Source organism: Sceloporus occidentalis, unplaced genomic scaffold (genome assembly GCF_023333645.1).
Source record: "Sceloporus occidentalis isolate IW3139 unplaced genomic scaffold, rSceOcc1.0.p SCAF_4, whole genome shotgun sequence".
NCBI lineage: Eukaryota > Metazoa > Chordata > Lepidosauria > Squamata > Phrynosomatidae > Sceloporus > Sceloporus occidentalis.
The window spans coordinates 88,050,170-88,071,340 of record NW_028316984.1 but is presented as its reverse complement, the minus strand read 5'-3'; the positions used below and the strand labels follow the sequence as shown (position 1 = coordinate 88,071,340).

At 40.0% G+C, this 21,171-nt stretch overlaps 2 protein-coding genes across 9 annotated transcripts in view; one reads left to right on the top strand and one right to left on the bottom strand.

The window, feature by feature from the left end:
- Positions 1-100: 100 nt before the first annotated feature.
- SIRT3 (sirtuin 3) lies at positions 101-17,195 on the top strand. 7 transcript variants are annotated; one of them, XM_089520782.1, is made up of 10 exons: positions 101-151; positions 2,814-2,864; positions 5,493-5,593; positions 6,515-6,695; positions 9,210-9,410; positions 12,667-12,899; positions 13,076-13,176; positions 13,411-13,572; positions 15,004-15,213; positions 16,449-17,195. In XM_089520782.1, the coding sequence occupies exons 3-10, from the start codon at positions 5,518-5,520 to the stop codon at positions 16,467-16,469; spliced, it is 1,185 nt and encodes a 394-aa protein (XP_089376908.1). In that variant the 5' UTR covers positions 101-151; positions 2,814-2,864; positions 5,493-5,517; the 3' UTR covers positions 16,470-17,195. The 7 variants fall into 7 exon arrangements, 6 of the variants coding, with proteins under 6 accessions (XP_089376908.1, XP_089376910.1, XP_089376909.1 ...); XM_089520784.1 differs by lacking the exon at positions 101-151 and adding an exon at positions 1,036-2,682; XM_089520783.1 differs by lacking the exon at positions 101-151 and having other exon boundaries at positions 2,762-2,864.
- A 2,346-nt stretch (positions 17,196-19,541) lies between these two features.
- RIC8A (RIC8 guanine nucleotide exchange factor A) overlaps positions 19,542-21,171 on the bottom strand; it is a 35,723-nt gene continuing 34,093 nt past the window's right edge. For both annotated transcript variants that reach the window (XM_089520779.1, XM_089520780.1), the window contains exon 11: positions 19,542-20,932. In XM_089520779.1, the coding sequence (XP_089376905.1) occupies positions 20,812-20,932 (121 nt within the window). In that variant the 3' untranslated portion in view covers positions 19,542-20,811. The remainder of the gene's footprint in view (positions 20,933-21,171) is intronic.

The following is a 21,171-nucleotide window of genomic DNA, read 5'->3' as shown; positions in this document are numbered from 1 at the left end:
GGCGAGAGGGGAGGGGGAGGGGTCGCCATGGCAACCGCGGCCTAGGCTGCTCCGCCGAAGCCTGCGCTTTCCTAACGGCGCTGGTCGGAAGGGAGCCCCGCTTTCCCTGCCTCTTTTGGCGGTGCCTTAGCCTGCTTCCCACCCCTCCCCGGTTTGTGTGACCGGGATGTCTATGCTCTGAACCTCTTGTGCCTCTCGCCGCCCCTGTTCTTCACAGAGTTTAAGTACATAAATACATACATGAATATGCCATAGTTTTTGTGGGTTTCTCGGACCAGCATTTTCTCCGAAGATGCCAGATGCCACAGATGGAGGCGAAACGTCAGGAAGAAACTCTGCTAGAACATGGCCACAGAGCCCGAAAAACCCACAAAAAACTGGATGCCGGCCATGAAAGCCTTCAACGTCACATAAATATGCCACATTGGTGCATCTACACAGTAGACATAATGTGCTTTGACACCATTTTAACTGCAGTCTGCCACAGCTCCATCCTAAGGAATACTGGGATATGTAGTTTCGTGAGGTGTTGGGCTTGGGACTCTGGAGACCAGGGTTTGAATCCTGCCTCAGCCATGTAAACCACACAAGGCAAGGGTGACCTGACCTCTGAGGAGAGCAATGGCAAACCACCTCTGAACAAATCTTGTCAAGGAAACCACAGAATAGGGTCGCCATATGTTAGAAACGTGAAAACACACAACAACAATAACAAAGAGGCAGAGAGGTTTAAAGATTGTAAGGCTACAAATCCCAGGATTCCATAGAATGGAGCTAGAGTACTTAAAGTGGTGTCAAACTGCATTATTCCTACAGTGCAGAAGCACCCATTGTTCTCAATTGCTGCCAAACATGTTCAATGTTTGTCAGGTGTTTTTTAACCCATGTGTGCTGCTTGTGAACATGCATCATTCAGGATAGCAAGCACACACTGTTGTGTAGCGGTTTGGGTGTTATTATTATTATTGAGCCGTACGTTTTGCACGGCATTTACATAATCATCAAAACAATACAGTTAAAATCTGCCTGCGGCGTACAAGTACAATCTACAATCAAAAGCAGCAAAGATTATTAAATAACAGTATCATTAAATAACTCTAAAACAGTAAACTATAAAAGCAACTCACACACTTATCTAACTATCAAAATTGTTGGACTAGGGCTGCATCCACATTGCAGAAATAATCTGGTCTGAGACTGCTTTAATTGCCCTGGCTCAGTGCTAGAGAATCTGGGAATTGTAGTCTATTGTGTCCCCAGAGCTCCCTGACAGAGAGGGCTAAATGTCTCACAATACTGCAGTTCCCAGAATTCCCTAGCATTCAGCCTGGGCAGTTAAAGTGGCCTCAACCCGGGCTATTTCTGCAGTATAGACACAGCCTTTGATACTGGGAGACCAAGATTAAAATCTCTGCCAGGCCATGGAAACCCACTGGGTGACCATGGACAACCACACTGTCTCAGCTTCAGAGGAACAAATTCTTCCAAGAAACCTGCCTTACGGTCCCCATAAATTGATAATGACTTAGGAGTTTATCACACGGGACGGGAGACTCTCAATTTCGAAAGAGAAGATAGCGAGGTCAATTCGAAAATTCATGCAATTATGTGATCACTTATCAGACCTTAAATTCGCTGTAATGGCCTCCCCGAACGCGACCCAGATTCTGTGCAAAGTAAGCCATCACATCGGTGGGTTCTTAATTGTGAATTGGCACCTTGCGCATGCTGAGTGAGACTCCAGATGACTGGAGCATAGCGTATCTAGGCGAGTGACAGGAACCAAGGAACCCCACAATTTACAAAAGAGGTTGGAGGGGAGAGGCGGGAAGAATGGTTGAAAGAACATTCTCTATTCACATTAAAACAAGCATATATTCACTCTTGTCATGTTAAAACGTGAATATAATGGTTATCCAATAGCTCCTGGTCCATGCCTCTAAATTAGCAGGCAGCAGCCCCCCCTCAGCAATGCTGAAGGACAAGTGGAAGCAAAATTGAAGCGGAATTGCAGCGTGGCTTCATGGGAAACCCCCCTTCCAGATTGGGGGGGGGGAACCAGAACCAAAGGAGACATGCACAACACACACCAAACAACAGCGCACTGAGTGCAAAGTTGCCTAGGAATAGGGTTTGTGACTTCGCTAGTTCACTGAATTTACTTAACTGTGGATTGACAGTTCGGACTGCCAGCGATTGCGTGTGGTAACCTTTCGCGCAATAACATGGATACGCATGTTTCCGTTCAGGATGACACTGGATTATACTTCCAATTTCAGTCGTGTGATATCCTCCTTAGATATATACAATAACAATGTGATGTGCAATCACCAGCATGTTTTGAATGTGGCAGCCAAAATCTGCATCTAAAGTTGGGGTGGGAAACTCTTGGTCCAACAGAGGTTTGGGATTTGAAATCCCAGGGCCCTCTGTCATTATAGCCAGTGAGAAACTGGAAATGGAAAATGGATTATGGAAACATAAATTCAAAACATGTAGACCAATGGAAGCAACCTTAGGAGGAAAAATCATGGAAGTGGGAAAGAAGGAAAGATGTAAAAGAACAATTCCCCCTTCCCCTTTACCATTAAAAAATGCACAGATTCTAACTTCAGGACATTAAAAATTTGTAGTATCGTTTCATATTTTAGGATGGTTGAAAACATCTTGCAAATATATTCAGTAAGTGAGACATAATGAAGTAATACATTAGCTTGGTGGAGAAATTGTAGTCATGATTCTTATTTTGAGATGTTTTTGTTGCATTATTTGCTGCATTATTTATATTCATTTGTTTTGCTCTTTCTGTGTAGTAAAAAAAAAAGGAGAGAGAGAAGCTGACAACAGTGACTACTACTGATAAGGTAAGAATACTCCTATATACAGGGAAATGTAGGTGGGGATCCAGTAATATTTTCCATCCTGTGCTGTACACAAATTTTGTTACATCCACAAAATTATAAGCAGAGGCTGGATGGTCATCTGTCGGGGATGCTTTGATTTGGATTTCCTGCATGGCAGGGGGTTGGACTGGATGGCCCTAGTGGTCTCTTCCAACTCTATGATTCTATGATTCTATGATTCTATAAAAAATGTATATAAAATTTCCTTGAGGCTATGTGTATAAGATGTATATGAAAATAAATGAATTTTTGTTTAGATTTGAGTCACATGTCCAAGTATCTCATTATGTATCTATATGCAAATACAAATATTCAAAAATCTGAAAAAATCCAAAATGCAGAACACTTGTGGTCCCAAACATTTTGAATAAAGGATACTCAAACTGTATGAGAAACATGCTTCTTTTTATTTGTCATGAATGTTCTGTCATTCAGCTTCAGTGAAGGATTCCAAAATCTAGTATTATGAGAGAGGAAGAAAACTTTCCTAGCCACTTTATATTATGTATGATTTTATGAAATTCTGTCTAATTTTCATTTACTTACCTTAAGTTAAAGGGCCTTAAACATTGTAACCCTTTTTCATAAGGGACTTGCTGTAGCCCCTTGAGCATACTCATTGCCCTTTTCTGCATTTTCCAGCTCTACAGTATCCTTTATTGTATGGACACAAATCTAGTCATACTATGGATTTACATAAGGGCAGTATTATAGTGGCAGTTTTATTTTCAGTTCCCTTTAAAATTATGACCAAAATGAGGTTTGCTTTTCTCTCCACAGCTGTACTAAACTGGGTAAAAATTCTCATCAAGCTGTCCATAACATTTACTCCAAGATTTCTGAGTTCTCTTCCTACTTATTATATGGACTTTTGTAGTCCTAACATTCTGAAAACCGTTGTATGTTAGAACTAAATTTTTATTGCACATATCACCCCAGCAAGACAATCCATATGAGGGACTTCAGTTGCCAGTTCTGTGCCACTAAGGTCACAAAAATGTGTTCCAAGGTTGTGTTTCAAGGTACATCCACCCATTCTGTGATGTTGCCTATGTGTGTTCTTGGATGGCATGCCCATCACCCAAACAACTGAGCAGTATTGACAGCTTTGATAAAAGTGATAATGAGTTGTAGAAGAAAAAGGGTTTATGTACACTTACATAATAATCCATGTACTCCTTCTCAGCTGTCTCAGTAATGTAACAGTTTCTAGTGTTTATAATGTTGGAGATGTGAGTGAGTACTTGCAATGCAATTGCAGGGGCTAGGTCTGTTGCACTCAGACATTTTTGGAATTAGATAATATATTTAATAATTTCTAACTCTGGAAGGTGAAAGGAGGGATTTCTAATATATTTTTCTGTGATGAATCCCTCTCCCTCAGTTGTACCATACAGTGATCTGGTTTGAGTGATCTCTGGACAGCTCAGTGGAGACCCTAGGGTTGGTGTCACCCAGTGCGGTCACTCATGGTGTCACCCCCCTCATTGACCTCCTCCTCCCATTTCACACCATATAGAATCCTTATATTTACATATACATAGTGAAGTTTTATTTTTACATTTAGTTAAAATGTAATGTTTTTAAATAATTTTTAAAAATTAAAAAATATAATTTAAAGAAATTCTGGGGCCCCTCCTTTCTTCTCCTACAGAGGTTCACCTCACTCCCACCATCTCTTAAAGCATTTTAAAGAAATACAGGCAAACACCACAATGTTTCTGCCAAAATACAGAAGTTTGAGCAGAAGTGGTGTCACACCCCCCCCCCCTTAGAGTGTCGCCTGATGTGGTCTGCACCTCTCACACCCTCCTAGTGACACCACTGGGAGAGCTGATGGGTAAATGGCTGCATTATGACAGAAGGTTGGACTATATGGATTTTCCACATTCCCCATAGCATATGTTAGCCACTAGTACCACACAAAAACATTTTACTATATGGCTAGCTTGCTAAATTCAGCAGTAATTTCATAACTACCAATTGTATAATTGTAAATTAGCTGTACTAATTTTTATTTGAAACAAGCTCTTCTGCAAAAGGAGTGATTTACTGAGACATTCAAGAGACCATGGACCTGTGGGGGGGGGACTGGGGGGTGTTGTAGTAGACTTTGCCTTAATATTGAGATTTTTGAACTCAGTTGTCTTTTGAATGAAATGTAGAATGCTTCTTGGGAAATTACAGCATTGAAACATGAGATGATAGAAAGCCATTATGATTCCCTAATATCTGTGCATTTTCCCATCTGTGATCATTTTTCAAAGGCTAAGCTGTTACCAAGAGTGAAATAAAACAAAAAAGTAAAGAATATTTTTTAGCAGGAGCTGATTTAGGTTCTCCTATTAGGAACATTACGGTAAAGAGCTATTCAGCTGTTCTTCCTCCTGGCTGAAGATCACTGAAAGCAAACAGAAGAGTGTTTTGCCCTATGCTCTAAATCTCCCTCCGCATTCACATCACTAGTAAAACAAGGGGGGTGGGTGAGGTGCTGTGCTGTGCTGTGCAAACCATTTATTTTTCACCAGCAACAGAAGGCAAGACACAGAAACAGATCAGACAACTTTCTCTTGCTTTTCCTATTTCTAGTAGAAGACCCGGCAGTGAAGGGGAAATGAACTGGAGATTACACTTCAGAGTCTCTGTGGGAAAGCATGTGCTTCGTGCTGCAAATTTTGAGAGATTAATGGGTGAGTAGAACACTAATTCAGAAAAGTAATGTCAGAGCCCATACAGACAGGCCAAAATAAAGCTGCTTCAAGTCACTTTGGTGGTATGCTGTTTAAATGATGCATGCATCCTAAGAGGCCAGAAGTCGCACCAAAGCCATACTCCAGTTCTAAGGACTAGAGCACAGCTTTGACACAGCTTCTGGCCTCTTAAGATGAGTGTTTCATTTAAACAGCATACCTCCAAAGTGACCTGAAGCAGCTTTATTTTGGCCTGTCTGTATGGGCCCATCAGTTAACTAAAAATACTGGGAAGACCATAGATAAGTGTGATGGGAAATCTCTCGCATATCTATGTGTAGTCTATTTTTATATTGTTATACAAGGAGGAAAGGTGAATGTAGAAGGCAACCTTATAGTGAGTGAGACCATTGGTCCATCTTGCCTAGTAGCAAGTAGTGACTGCTCTGGCAGTATCTCTTCAAGATCTCTGGTAGGCAGAAGTCTTTCTTGGCTCTGCTGTTGCCATTAGAAATGGCACAAACTGAATGTATACCACTGAGCCATGGCTTTCCCCCAACTCAGAACTGAAACTGCATTACATCTATCCTTATTTGTAAAACACTTTCATATGCTAAATGTTTTATCATTCCAATATCCTCTCAGCAGTCAAAGGAGAATAAAATGTAAGATCATATTCCCAATCTGTATTCCTCTTTAACTCTTCCCTTAGCCTACATAAATTGGTGGGCCTCTTTGGCGGCAAACCCTACTCTTTTCGCTGTACAGTGGCAAACACATCATAGACAAAAATAATTTAAGTTCAGGGGAAACCCCCATATAAAGCTATAATTAACATAACCGAATGGTTTTTATTCTTCATATAACAACCAGCTGCATCTGAAAGTGATTGTCTGTTTTGGTTTGGTTTTTGTTTTAAAGGTTGGAGGTATTTCTGGATATGTGCTCAACAACATCATTACAGGAGCTCTTCTGATTCTACAGCATGTAAAAATAGGCTCCTAGTTTCATTAAGACCTGCCTTCTGCCTTTCAAATGGATATTTATTACAGCCCAGGATTCCAGGAGATAACAAAAAAAATGCAAGCATGTCTGTTGTCAGGTATGAACTCATTTCCCCTTTTTGTGCACTTTCTGGTGTGGGTTTAATTTTCGGACCTTTCTTATCAAAATAAGTGTGACCTTCTGTTTGATTTACCTAATTACTTCCATGTGCATACTGAATGTCCTTGATGACTCTGATAATCTATACTACCATTATGTTTGCAGTTTCAGGCAGAGGGCTTTGCAAGCCATAGACCTGGGACAGGTTACACTATTTTAAAAGTATCTACATTATAGACAGGCCCTTCAGAATGTGGACTGCAACACATACCATTTCTCACCATTGGGTGTAGAAATTGTAGCTGAACAAGCAGGAGGACACATGTTTACCACTCTGGTTTATCACTCTGGCCTTGAAGTGTACCTAAAGGCTTTTGGGATTGCTTAGGAAAAAGTAATAAGTATAAAGTCCGAGACTTAAGCTTCCGGACAACAGTTGTTATTTCCCTTATCTCTGCCCTTTCTGTCCACTCATCAGAATCCTGTCTCTTCTTAGTACAAGAGCTGTCAGATTCAGCTCCTCTTATTTCTGCATATGTATTACCAAACACACTCCACCAGTATCCTGTAACTTGTCCAATCTGACATTGGCTGCCAACCACACTGCAGAAATAATCCAGTTTGACACCACTTTAGCTGCCATGGCACAATGCTAAGGAATTCTGGGAACTGTAATTTGTTGTGGCATCAACACTCTCTGACAGAGAAGGCTAAATGTCTCACAAAACTATAATTCCCAAAATCCATAGCACTGAGCCATGGCAGTTAAAGTGGTATCAAACTGGATTATTTTTGCAGTGTGGAGGTAGACATTGGAGTTTATCACACGGGAGGAATTTCTCTTAATTTTGAATAAAAAGAAAATGGGGCTAGAACACATTCACGTGAATTCGCTAGTTCAGCGAATTTATGTGAATTCAAATTGCGTTCGAACTGACTTCCCATTGCCTGAAAATAGCTTGCCATTGGCTGAAATTGCGTGTGATCACCTCTCACGCAGTAACGTTAAACCTCATGATTGCATTCGGATTGTCTTTGGATTATACTTCCAATTTCCCTTGTCTGATAAACTCCATTGTTATCATCACCAGTTCTAAAACAATGGTGAGATTATGAACTCTGGAGAAAGAGAATAGTAAAATAATTGTAATTTAAAATACACAGGCTCTTTGTTTCTGTGGAGAATGGCTGGATAAAGTACCTCCAGAGCTGGTGTCAGATTTGACAAGGCTCTGCAGAAAGTACTTTTGAGAATCAGCAACACTTCCAAGTTTATCAGGAGATAGTTAATGGTGTTTTAAAGGAATCCAATCTCTGTTTCTTAGGTTAATAGTTTGTCTCCACGGGTGTGTTGCTGGATCTGCTCTTTACTTGGAGTCTGTCTTAAATTCCCTGAAATGGCAGCCTTGGACTTACTCTATTGCCTTATCCTAACTTCAAGTCCCTGGTGTCCAAGACAATGTCAGACTCCTACGAATCACACTGGATAAAGGCAGTGATGTATAAAATCATCTCAGTAGGCTTATCTACTCTCCAGTCTTTTACCCATGGACCTAGATGAGACCAAATCAATTGTCAAACATAGGTTAACTGACACTAGAGTTTATCAGACAATGGAAATTGGAAGTATAATCCAATGGCAATCTGAACGCAATCATGAGGTTTAACATTATTGCATGATAGACCGCCACACACAAATTCGGGCAATGGGAAGTCAGTCCAAGCGCAATCATGGGGTTTCACGTTATTGCATGATAGACTGACACGTGCAAATTCGGGCAATGGCATGCTATTTTGGGGCAATGGGGAGCCAGTTCGAATGCAATGAGCATTCACGTAATTTCGCTAAACTAGTGACTTTACGTGACTGCGTTCTGGCCCTACTTACTTTTCATTCAAAATTAAGAGAAATTCCTCCTGTGTGATAAACTCCACTGATTATCAAGAGCTACAAGGTGCTGCAAAGGGAATGTTTCCCCCCAGTGGTTGCTTGGTTTACCATGCCCTCCTTAGCAGGACAGAATGCCTTGTCTAGGCTGATTAACAATCCCACAATACAGAAAGCCTTTTTACTTGACAAGGTTTAATGTTCTTCCCTGTAACCTATTAACTGGCAGATTTAATAAAACACCATTGAACAAGAGATGCTGCCCCTGTTATAATTATGAAATTGAAACCATATCCCAACCATTTTTCCACTGTAATTTCTATCAGGGGGCCAGAGAAGATACATCATATCCCACCACACAATGTTTCCCTGGGCTCTCTTTCAAGTCTCTTGTGACCGTCCTGCTCCAGGGCTCTGATACTCAATCAGCAAGTGGCAAAATTTATAAACCTGGCCATTTCATCCAGATTATCCTTGTCTATGTAATTTTAATATATGTAACACATTCTTTTTCTGTGAGTTATTTTTGTGTTTAGTTTTCTCCCAGCCTCTGTATTTTCATTTTGGTGAGTGGTATTGATATGTACTCCTTTGTCATCTCTTGCATGTGTAACATGTTGCCAGAAGGATCCAGGAAGTGAGGCCATTTTCCCTATCCACTGCTCCAATGCTGTTCTTTGGAACTGGTAAAGGAGGAGATAATAGTGGAAAGGAGAAGCTCACCCTGAAAAATGTGACAGAATTAATTCAGAAGAAAGAATGCCAAAGGGTAGTGGTGATGGCTGGAGCAGGACTCAGCACTCCCAGTGGCATCCCAGATTTCAGGTAACAACAAACTGCTATGGAGGCCTTGTCCCCCTTGACTGTGCAAATATTATCCCACCCCTACCCCCTAGTTATGTCTTTATCTGTAATCTTTTTTTTCCCAGCAGCCTTCACTCCATTCACATGAAATAGCCTTGAGAAGCAGAGCATAGGCAGAAATAGTTAATTATGATGCTTTTTAAAATTGTAGGGAATCTTTTAACTTTATTATTTCCTGGCATGGTACTGCATTAGGTCTGTTCCCATCTCCTTAATGGGGAGAAACAGTTCTCTTAATTTGACCATAGCCTCTTTCCTGAACAATTGAAAATATGATTTACGTAAATTCAATCTATATGATGAGAAAATTGAAATAGTTAAAGATTTCCATACCATGGCTCAATAATTGATCAGAACTGAAAGTGTATTCAAGAAATTAGAAAAATACCAGGACTGAGAAAGGCAGCTATGAAAGAACTAGACAAGAACCTAAAGAGCAAAGATATAAAACTGAACACTAAAGTTAGGAATGTCCAAGCCATTATATTGCTCATCACCATGTGTAGATGTGATAACTGGACAAGAGAAGAGTCCTGAGGATACCATGGATGGCCAAAAAGACAAACAGATGGGTCATGAAACAGATCAAGCCTGAACTCTCACGTCAAGATTAGTAAACTGAGGCTATTGTACTTTGGCCTCATCATGAGAGGGCATGACTCACTAGAAAAGACAACGATGTTGGGAGGGCAGTAGAAAGAGAGGGAGACGGCATATCAGATTGTTAAGACACAACCCAGGAGGCCAGGGACCTGAGCCTCCATGATCTGAGCAGAGCAACTGAGGATAGGAAGGCTTGGAGGTGTCTCATTCATGGGGTCACCATGAGTTGAAGTTGACTTGAAGGCAGTTAACAACAACAGACATCAAAACCAGGTATTAAGCCTGGTCTTGATTTGTGCTGTGTTAAATATGTAACCTGTGGAGCAGATATGATACAAAAATAGAACTTATACAAATTGCACCAGCTCCTATAGAAATAAAGTTTCTTCCCAGTTTTGCAATTGAAATGGCAGGCATACATTCCCATTAACAGTATGCTGGCTGAGCCATCAGTCTAGTCCAGTGATTCCCAACCTGTGCTCTGAGGATACCTTAGGGCTCTGAATACACTTCCCAGGTGGTCTGTGGTGGCTCCAGAAAAATGAAAGAAATATAATTGAATGAAATTAAAGAATAAGAAACAAAAAGTAACACTACTCCTAAACACTATTAACTTGTAAGACATAGGATAGGCCTCTTAGGGGCTCCACCATAAAAACTGATTCTAAAAAGGGCTCTGTAAGTCAAAAAGGTTGCGAACCCCTGGTCTAGTCTATCGTTACCAGCTTCAGGTGAGCTGTCCTTTAAGCTTTGAATGCGTTCTATCATGGTCAGGAAAGATTACTTGGAATAGGTATAGTGAGCAGCTCAGTTGCAGTTTAATAATAATAATAATAATAATAATAATAATAATAATAAATTTATTTATATCACACCTCTCTACAAAATGCAATCGGGGTGGCTTACAAGATTAAAATATACAGTCCGAATCCTCAACCCACCCACCCCTTGAAATACAATTAAACAATGTAGAATTTAAAACATAAAGCATACTTAAAAACAATACAATAACTGTGGTGAAGTCAGAGGTCAGCAATTAGATTTTCCTTCTGATGTCCAGACAACTATTCAGGAAAGGCCTGCCAGAAGAGATCCGTCTTTATAGCTTTTTAAAAGCTGTTTAGAGTGGTAATATGACGGATCTCGCTCAGTTTAGTTTTAGCCTATATCCACACTGTACAATTATAGCAGCTTAATAGCAAGTTAACTGCTACGCTGGCATTTGTTTGTTGAGGTTCTGTGCTTGGCCCCAAATAGGAAAACATGGAAGCCCTGAATATAACGCAGGGTATGCTGGGTATGCTAAATGACCTTTGGACATGTGAATTTTCCATGGGAAGAACACAAAGACCCAAAGACATATGGAAGACCCAAGTAATACCAAGACAAAAGTTAATGGATGTGCTCATCACGCCTTTCTCACCCAGGCTTCCTGTATATGCTCTTGCAACAAAAGACAATTGTGCCAAGACTATTGCAAGTTTGACTCATGGCAACCCCCTGAATGAGACACCTCCAAGCCACCTGTCCTTAATCTAATTGCACCAAGATGAGTAAGCCAATACTCCCTACTGACCCCTCTGCCATGTTCCCAGTCAACTTCCCTATCTACTTGGGGTTGTCCTAAATTGCTTTTGTAACTCTGAAGTTAAAGCCATCAGCCGTTACGGAATTCCATTGTCGTTTCCTGGGAAGACCATCAGGTCTTTGTTGCATTGCAAGATAGCACACCCCTTGAGGCTAGAATCTCAGATATAAATATCAGTCCCAAATCTAGCCTCCTCACACACAGTGGGCATCTATCTCTTGCACATAGTTGGCCCCCAGTCTGTGCTCCATGTCACAGAGAGATTCTTCCATTCATTGTGTTGCCCTCAGACCTCATCTGAGCCACATGCTGCTTTCTCCCCTCCAGGGCAGGTAAATATTACCCCCTCTATGCCCCTAAAACTCCACTATACAATTTCCATACCTCCACTTTGGTTAGCTCTGAATGGTGCGTCTGTCTGAATTAGTATTGTTTGTTTGATTGCACTCCTGCATATTTCCAAATAAAAAGTTTGTTTACTCAAACTTGGAGTCTTCCTCAGTATTGGTATACATAGATAGAAATGATTCTCAAGTCTCCCAGCCTCTCACATGTTTCTTTGAGCTAGGCCAGTTCCCCCAGCATTTAAAAGAGAAGCTGACACAGTTGGTGGGGACCCCACCAATCCCCCCACCTTTTTGGGTAACACAATTAGCAATTAATCTGTAAATCCCCTATCTAGTGTTGATTTATTGCACTAGAGAGGCCAGTTAGCAATCATCCCTCCCATTTTCATGTTTAATTCTGAACTCTTTCTCACGTCCTTTAATATTGGAGTGGGGAATCTTATGCAGATTGAGGCCCAAGATGGCTCCAGAGAAGCACCATGGCAACACCACCTCCATTGCAGGCAGATAACCCTTGGTATGTTTGCCTTGATTCCATTTATTCACACACACACACACACACACACACACACACACACACACACACCATCCACTAACAGAGAGAAGATACCTTGTAGTACCTTAATTTCCAAATGTATTCCACATCTCATTTTATTCTCCCCTTTTCTTTCCTCTGCAGGTCCCCTGGAAGTGGGCTATATAGTAACCTGCAGCAGTATAATATTCCATATCCGGAAGCCATCTTTGAGCTTAACTACTTTTTCCACAACCCTAAGCCTTTCTTCATGTTAAGCAAGGAACTGTACCCTGGCAATTATAGGCCTAATTATGCCCACTACTTTCTCCGACTTTTGTTTGACAAAGGGCTCCTGCTGCGTCTGTACACCCAGAACATTGATGGACTGGAAAGAGGTAAGTTAGAGACATACACACACTAGACTCTTAGAGAAAAGTCAGCATGGAAGCATTGTCAGTCTGCAGCAGTGAGATCTGAGGTTGTGGGGTTGGGGTTGTCATCTATTTTACTGAACTGTGCTTGGTGAAAAAAATTGACTCAATTGATCTTCTCTCTGCCTTTTCTGTTTTAGTTGCTGGAATTCCTCCAGATAAATTAGTTGAGGCTCATGGCACATTTGCTACAGCTACTTGTACTGTCTGTCGAAGATCATATCCTGGTGAAGACTTCAGGGTGAGTGACAGTACAACAGCTATACTCCTTTAGGAATATCCAAAACATATTTCAAAATGATATAACATTGTCCTTAAATGTCAGGATTCTAGTTCTGAAAATCTAACGGGGTTGTGTTTGGTTTCATTAGAGCTTGGTGTGTACAAAATAGTGTCATTTCAAGCTTGTGATGTCTCATTGTGACTTACAATATCAAATATGTCTTTATATTCTGTTACCTGTTCCTTCTTTTAGGGGGATGTGATGGCTGAGAAGATCCCCAAATGTCCCGTGTGCACCGGAATAGTCAAGCCGGACATTGTGTTCTTTGGAGAAGAGCTCCCTCATCGGTTCTTCTTGCATGTGACAGATTTTCCTATGGCAGACCTGCTGTTTATCATTGGAACCTCTCTTGAGGTCCGCACTGTCATGGGAAGAGAATAAAAACTGGGTTGTCAAGCCAGATTGGTTCAGGGACACTGAAAAGTATAGAGTAATCAATGAGAATCGAAAAGGAAATAGAGGGTGGCTGTTCAGGAACCAACAAAATCCAGTGCATCTTAGGACATGTGTGAGACAAGTTTATAAAGAGCTTGGTAAGCATGGACTATGAACTCCTAAAAAAGGATTCTTGAATATCTAATAATGAAAGGACAAATAACATCTAACAAGTTTTGAGCTAGAAAAGATGAATTTTCTAGTCATTTAGTGACTACAGAAATAATGTTGACATCAGATTACGCAAGTATTGTGCACAACACTAAGAATATTGGAGATGCAGATATATTTCTTCTGGGACACAATTATCCCTGTAATTATGCTAGAAAGCGGAATATGCCATCTTTCCTGTATTCCAGTGCATTGCTTTCCCAACTGATCCTGTCAGCTAAAAATGGAAGTGCAGTACCTGTATATATCCATAGTAAGGATCAGATGTGGTGAATAACAGTGTCTGAGGCTATGTACAGACTGACCTTAAAGGCCAGCTTGGGGGCAAAGTCAGGGCATAACGTCCACATGATGCATGCTCTGACTCTGCCCCCAGGGTGGCATAATGTTGCATGCTGTTCCACATGGCATGCAGCATCACAGCCCTCCTCTAGTGCTGCATCTGCACAATGTAGCACCAAAGGAGCGCCGTAAAGCCGCGGTGCCATGGCTTTTGCACCCTTTGCAGGGCACAAAAAGGAGCTGCTTTTTGCAGCACCTTTTTGCGCCCTGCAAATGCCAGATCGGGGTTGCAGTGTGCGGTTGCTATAGCACCAATCTGGCTGATCCAGATCTGCACAGCCCCTGATCCCCTAAATACGAACCATGTAGCATGTTAGTTTATGTTGGAATGAGTGAAATGAGTGTGTGCCTGGTGTAATGTGTAGTTAAGAGAATTAGATATGAGACAGTAAAACCTGAATTCAACTATTAGTTCAGCTATAAATTCATGTTAAGGATGCTCTTAAGCCAGTCATTATCGCATAGCCTTACCTAAACTGTAATATAGGGATAAATATTGTTGGCTTACGTTCCTGGATTCCTGGAAGGATAACTTAAAATAATGTTTGAGCACTTTAAAGAACCACTCTACAAATCTAAAAAATATCATTCTAAGTAGCATGACATAATCTTTCTTTATGTCAGCAGGCTGGTTTGTAGTACAGTACCATATACCCTTGTTATTTTAAAAGTATTTGAGCAGGTAATAAGAAAGAGTCCATGTTTTAGTTTTGCAGCTGAAGCTTTGCCATTGTTTTCTGATAATAAATAGAGAGCAAGGTACTATGAATTTATTTGGTGCTGTGGCTTTTGGTTTGGGACAGATGCAGCCTTTTTCTCTTGGTGTTTGGGTTTTAGGTGGAGCCTTTTGCTAGTCTGGCAGGCGCAGTCCGTTCTTCTGTTCCACGTGTACTGATCAATCGTGATTTGGTGGGGCCATTTGCATACCAGCCACAACATAATGATGTGGCTGAACTGGGAGATGTCATCAGTGGAGTGGAAAAAGTGGTGGAATTCTTGGGCTGGAAGGAAGAGTTGCAAGAACTAATCAAGAAAGAAAAAGAAAAGGTAAGAAAGTTTGACTTAGAAATGTTGCCGTGCTGTTCTTAATTCATGATTTCTCTTAGAAAATCTCTAGTGTGTATGAGTAGAAACAGAATTAATAGCCAGCCCTTATGTAGTAGTCTAGATAATTAATTCATAAATCTGTACCCCCCCCCCCCCATTGTTCAGTTTTATATTTCTGAGTATTCATAGTGTAAATTTCAATCCAAATGTTGGGTGAACGACTTGGAGAATATGTGATTAGGCAATGTCCTATTGCTTCCATGTATAACTGTAGTTCTGCAGAGTTAGAAAAATTAAAATATATTATGGTTGTGAATGTAGTAATATAATCACATAATCTGGAACTCTGTCCAAGTGTATGAGAAAGTACATCCAATCTATGTGAAAATTTATCTTTTTTCTGTTCTTCTGCTGTCTTACAGTGAAACTCTTGATATTTCCCGTTTTAAGTTGAGAAATATTTATAATAAGAGCTATTTAACAATAGAAACCAAGCAGTTCAAAATAAAGTCGAAAGGTTACAGTAAGATAACAGGCCTTAAGGTATTTATTCATCCTTGTGGATACTAACATCTCCTACATAAAGGAATCAAGGGGAGTCTTCGTGTCATTTTTTTATAAAGAGTAACAGTACAGGTGTGTATAGGACTCTTCAGCTGTAAGTGCAATCTTCTGACACATTTGTTTCTTTTATTCTTACCAAGCTAATGTAGTATAATGGAAAAGACTATTTACATAGCAGTCACTATTTAAGCCAGGTGATACGAGAAAGATTTTGCTGTAGCCAGTAAGAGAGTAAATCAAGTTGCCTTATTCGTGAGGCAGTGTTTCCCTTGAGAAAAAGTGGTGTTTGAAACCTATAGGAAAGTAATATGCATAATAGCAGTCCTATTTTGTTTTAGTGTATGAATATCATTTATAAAACCCATTTGCCTCTGTAGAAAAATTGAGGAAACACAGCACCAAGGAATTGTACACCAGGCATATTCTGTCTGTGCCCTATTCTGGCTGACATGAATAGTTTGTTTTTATCTACTTTTTACTTTAAATGATGCTGGATTCTGTGGTTTTCTTTTATGTATCTGTCTTGTTAATGGCAAAATGTTTTAGATGCTGCCATTTTTTTGTATCTCTGCTGTTGCTTTTTCATTTTCGTAATGATCAATAGTTGAACTGACAGCCTTTGAAACAAACAAGCTTCATAAACAAACAATGTTTGTTGTTTCTAATTTTAGCTGGATGCAAAAGACAAATAGAAATTCTGACCTTTGCCAGTGCATGTGATGTGATGAAAGCAGAGGTTTGGAGGAAAAGGTGCTGCGCCTCTTAGTAAAAATTAATAGATCATAAAAAATAAGAATTTGGAGAGCCATTTGAATTACATTTGAATATCTTCCAAGCATCAACAAAGGACTCTTTGCAAATAGTGATCAAATATGAGGTTGTAGAACTGGTTTTCACAGAAAAAGAGACTTGGATGAAGAGAGAAGAAAGTTCAACATAGATGCTACCTCTTCCATTTCTACTTTTTTCTGTTTGGATTCTTGGAATGCTTGATAAAGCATGACAGATAGTTTGTTGTTTCACTTGTAACCTTTTCTGGAATAGTTTTTCATCATCTGGCCTTGCTGAATGCCCGACATTTACATGCTTTTGATATCATGCAGGTAAAATGAAATGATACTGAAATTTTCATCAAAAGTGATGGGAATCCAGCTGTTGAGTCTCATCTGCTGCTATAGTTGCTGTGAAGATCAATTTGGATACAGGGTCTTATAATAATGTGATATATATTAATTTGCAGTATATCTTTGTAACATGCAAAGATAAGTTGATATCTGTACATTTACATTTTTAATGAGAAATAGCACATAAACTATTGCTGCCCAAGTTAAAGTTCATGCAGCTGGTTTTTGAACTGGCAAAAATATTCATCAAGCAGCAGCAAGTATTAATCAGAATAAAAGCACCTTTCAACACTCTGTTCAGAATGTTAATGATTTATTCAGTTTACTAAATCTAAATGTGTTACAAAAGTTTGTTTCCTATCCCACAACTTTACACATCATTTGTGAAATTTCTCTGAGTATAATGAAGGTTGATGAATGACAGGCATATATGTTCACCATTTCTTTAACACAGATGTGGCTGATACACACTGCAGGATGCCGTCTTTCATTATTTAATTGTAGACTGAGATATTGAAAGTGTGTTGGGTGTACCATCTCTAATATTCTGTGATAGTCACCTTGGTAACAGTAAAATTCCTAAACCAGTAGTGCTGTATTATAAACTGCAAATTACTAGTATAGTCCTCTTATTATTGGCATTTCAATATATCATTATGGATAGATATACTATTAGAAAACAACTAGACTCAGATCCAGCTTCCTCTTGTACAGCAGCTGTAAGTAACTAGGTGCATGCAGACCTGGTCACTTGCTCTTACTATTTCTGAAGTTAGTTGGAAGGGAGTCAGTTGGATGGGAAGTGCATGATATGCTGGCCACAGTCCTATATGTAAACATAGCTCTGCACACTCAGATCTGCATTTCCACCTTGCCCAGCAGCTGTCAAGGTCCAGGATGGGCCCCTTACTGCTGTTGCTTACTGGCAGGGAGGGGAGGGAATGAGGAGATGAAACTGGTCTCATCATGGTTGGGAGAGGGTATAAGAGTGCTTTCTCAAATAGAGTGCAGTCATATTCTCCTTTCCCCCAGGAGCTCATAACAGCTGGATCTTCATAGTCTGAATTGCCTCCTCCTTCTCCTTCATTCTGATTAAGTAGATAGAGCAACATCCATCATGTATTGGAAGTTTTTGAGTAGAATACAAGAGCAATACATGTGACGGTCACAAAGAGGATGGCAGCCATAAACTAACCCTCCAGTTCTGTCATAAAGTGTCTAGAGCCTTCTGCATGCCCACAGTCTCTCACCTTGCTTAAAGATCAGTACAGTAATTCAATAAACAAATGCAGATTTTCTTTTCATGCTAATAATCTCCCAACTAAATGGGAATGATTGTCCTTATAATCACAGTCACTCAGAGACAGCCATACATGTTTAAAATTCCCCGGTCCCTCCACAATTAAAATTCTGTCAGTTCCCCACAGTTGGAAGGCATTTATCAATCAATTTCCTAGTTCCCTGAAGCAGCTAGATTGTTTTTGTTTATTAATGTTCTAAACCTGTATTTGCAGGAAGGAAGTTTTTGCAATGAAATCCTGATTGCACTTTCAAATGAACAGATTTGTTTATCTGAATATATTATTCAAATACTGGATTGGCAGGCTCTTGAGTTTGCTATTCAAATAAGACATCTGAATCATCAACCCAGTGAAGAGCAGAAATGCTTTTCCTATATACTGCAGCAGACCATGTAATTCATGAAGAGATGTGTTTATGGGAACAGTTGAAATGTCTTATTACTTCTAAACAATCTATCATGTTGGACAAAAAAGCTTGTTGTAAGATTTATAGAATTCTGTCCCACTTCTATAATTTAAAAACAATTTAAAAAGTGCTATATTTCTGTCCTACCAATCCCAGACTTGTTAGAAGATGAATTCCATAATACGTACATTTTACTTACTCTGTACCAGAGATAGGCCTCTGTGAAAGGGCCGAAGCCATTTTTCTTCATCAGATTCTCAAGGGCACTCCAGGTTCAGATGTGACTGGAAGTGATGTCACTTCACTGTGTGTTTTGTTTTTTGCTTATTTTTTCAGGATTTGTTTTCCTTTTTGAAAAAAATATGGGGGGTCTCTGTGGAAAAAATGGCTAGAAGATTAAGGGGCTGCAAAATGGAGACCCAAAGGCCATAGTTTTCCCCTGGCTGTTCCAGAAAATTTATTCAACTCACTATTTGACGACGACGACTACTACTACTACTACTAAGATGGCATATGGAAGGCAAAATTATTATCAATGGCTTCTAGTCATGGAAGCTATGGAACTGCCAGACTGAAAAGCACTTTGACTCCGCATACTCTTTGCTGGGAAGCAACAGCAAAGGAATACCCTGATTGGATGGTCAGCAGAGCTCCCTTTTTATGATCAAGTTATTTCATTGTTTTGAAATACACGTGAATAATGGGTCTTAAGTCTTTTACCTGCATTATATAGAAGGGATAGAACACACATCAGGAACAGCCACTATTATACTCCAGGTGAAGACAGTTTATGTCAACAACCTGAAGTTTCCAACATTTTAAAGTGTACAGAATTTAACACATTCACAGGTAGAAATAGCTGAAAAATCAGTCTCCAGTGTCATGCACTAGGCAGGATCCTCTATGCTTATAATAAGACTGAGCCATATAATCTACAGTCCATGGATACTGAGGTCCCACTGTACTTTACCTGTTCTAGAAACAGCTGTCTGTCTCTTAACTGCTCAGAGATGCAACATCCCAAGAATCAGATGCATACACACTGTTACTTGCAGGTTGTCTTTATTCTAGTGAAAATCTTTTAATTTACATTAGTGCTAAGTTCAGAAACTGTTGGTAAAGTGGAAACAAGCAGGAAAGCAAGTTTCCCATTTAAAATACAGAAATGTCTAAGATCAGGGTCAAGGATGAAGGTGCCTGAGAGCAATCTGTGAATGCAGAACACTGGGAGTATGGGAACTAAAGCACGTATTTAAGAGTGCAGTCAAGCAACTACTCAATGCCTTTTATTTTGAGAGCACAAAATTTATGATAATTTAGAAGACTAAACATGGTAGAAAGAAGAACACAGTACAGTGCCAGATTATACAGGAAGCAGAGCCCTTTCGGCCCCAGATAATCTGGAAATATCAACATATATGACACTGTAAGCAAAAAATGTTTCAGACTCTCACCCACTACCATTTTCCCAATAAACCTTCTGGCACCTGCCCCACAAATAACACTATTTTCACAATGTACATTTTGTCCTTTCCTGAAGTCATCTGTTAACATATCTTAAAGGAAGCTGCCTAAAAATATGTTTAGATCACCATATATGTTCCATTTGCATGCCTCCAGTGGTACAAAGACTTACATATCACATATTTAAAAAAAAACCCTAAAGCCAGGCTCATCCCAGTCACACTGTTTGTAACTATATGTTCACAGCTGTTTAGAATACTCATGCTCTCTTAAATACCACTGCATTGCATGGTTGCTACATTATGTTCTCAGCACAAGTATCAATACATACCCTTGCTGCAAACACACAGACATGAGTATATACCATAGCAGTAGCTGCACACATGCACTCAAGTGTGCTCGATGTGCTACCAAACCCCTGGATTACAATGAAAGATTGCTTTTCCCACTCCCTCCTTCCCTTTACTTCCCAGTAAAATATGCTGGAAAGTCCATGGAATGAGTCAGATTGTGAAACTCTTAGGGATACTGAGGGGAAAAAGAGAGCATGAGAGCACCAAGGTGTAAAAAGCTCTCATAGGAGTGTTACAGGGATAGAGAAGAAGCAGGTGTTCTAGTAGTTTGGGCATAAGAATCCAGCCCGTTAGGAATCCTTTCTTGGGACTGATCTTCTGATACAACACCTCTTATGGAGGGAGAGTAGAGAATCTCCAGGGTATTGAGGAACCAAAGAACCCGTTTAGTCTAGTTCCAAGTCAGAGTCAGATGATAACCTCTCCTCAGCCAACTGATCAACAGCATCATCTAGAGTGGTTAAATTGCCATCTGGATCCATTCCCATTGGTTGGATGACTTGCTGCCTGAAACAGAAAGAGGGGAAAATCACATTTTGATGGGAGACAGGTTCCCAAAGATAAACCACAGTCAAGGGTATCCCTGTGTCACAATCAGATACGTGTTCACTTTGATATATATATATGAATGGGACAGTATCAAATTAATACATACAGATAGGCAGTATAAAACCAGCCTCAACATTCTCTCATACTGGATTACTATTACATGTGCTGGCACTAGTTTTGCTCACATCCTGAATAAG

Excerpts from the sequence above, each read along its gene's own strand:
- SIRT3 (XM_089520782.1), top strand. The coding sequence starts at position 5,518 with ATGAACTGGAGATTACACTTCAGAGTCTCTGTGGGAAAGCATGTGCTT. Across the intron at positions 12,900-13,075 it reads CATTGATGGACTGGAAAGAG|TTGCTGGAATTCCTCCAGAT; the intron begins GTAAGTTAGAGA and ends TTTCTGTTTTAG. Across the intron at positions 13,573-15,003 it reads TCATTGGAACCTCTCTTGAG|GTGGAGCCTTTTGCTAGTCT; the intron begins GTCCGCACTGTC and ends TTTGGGTTTTAG.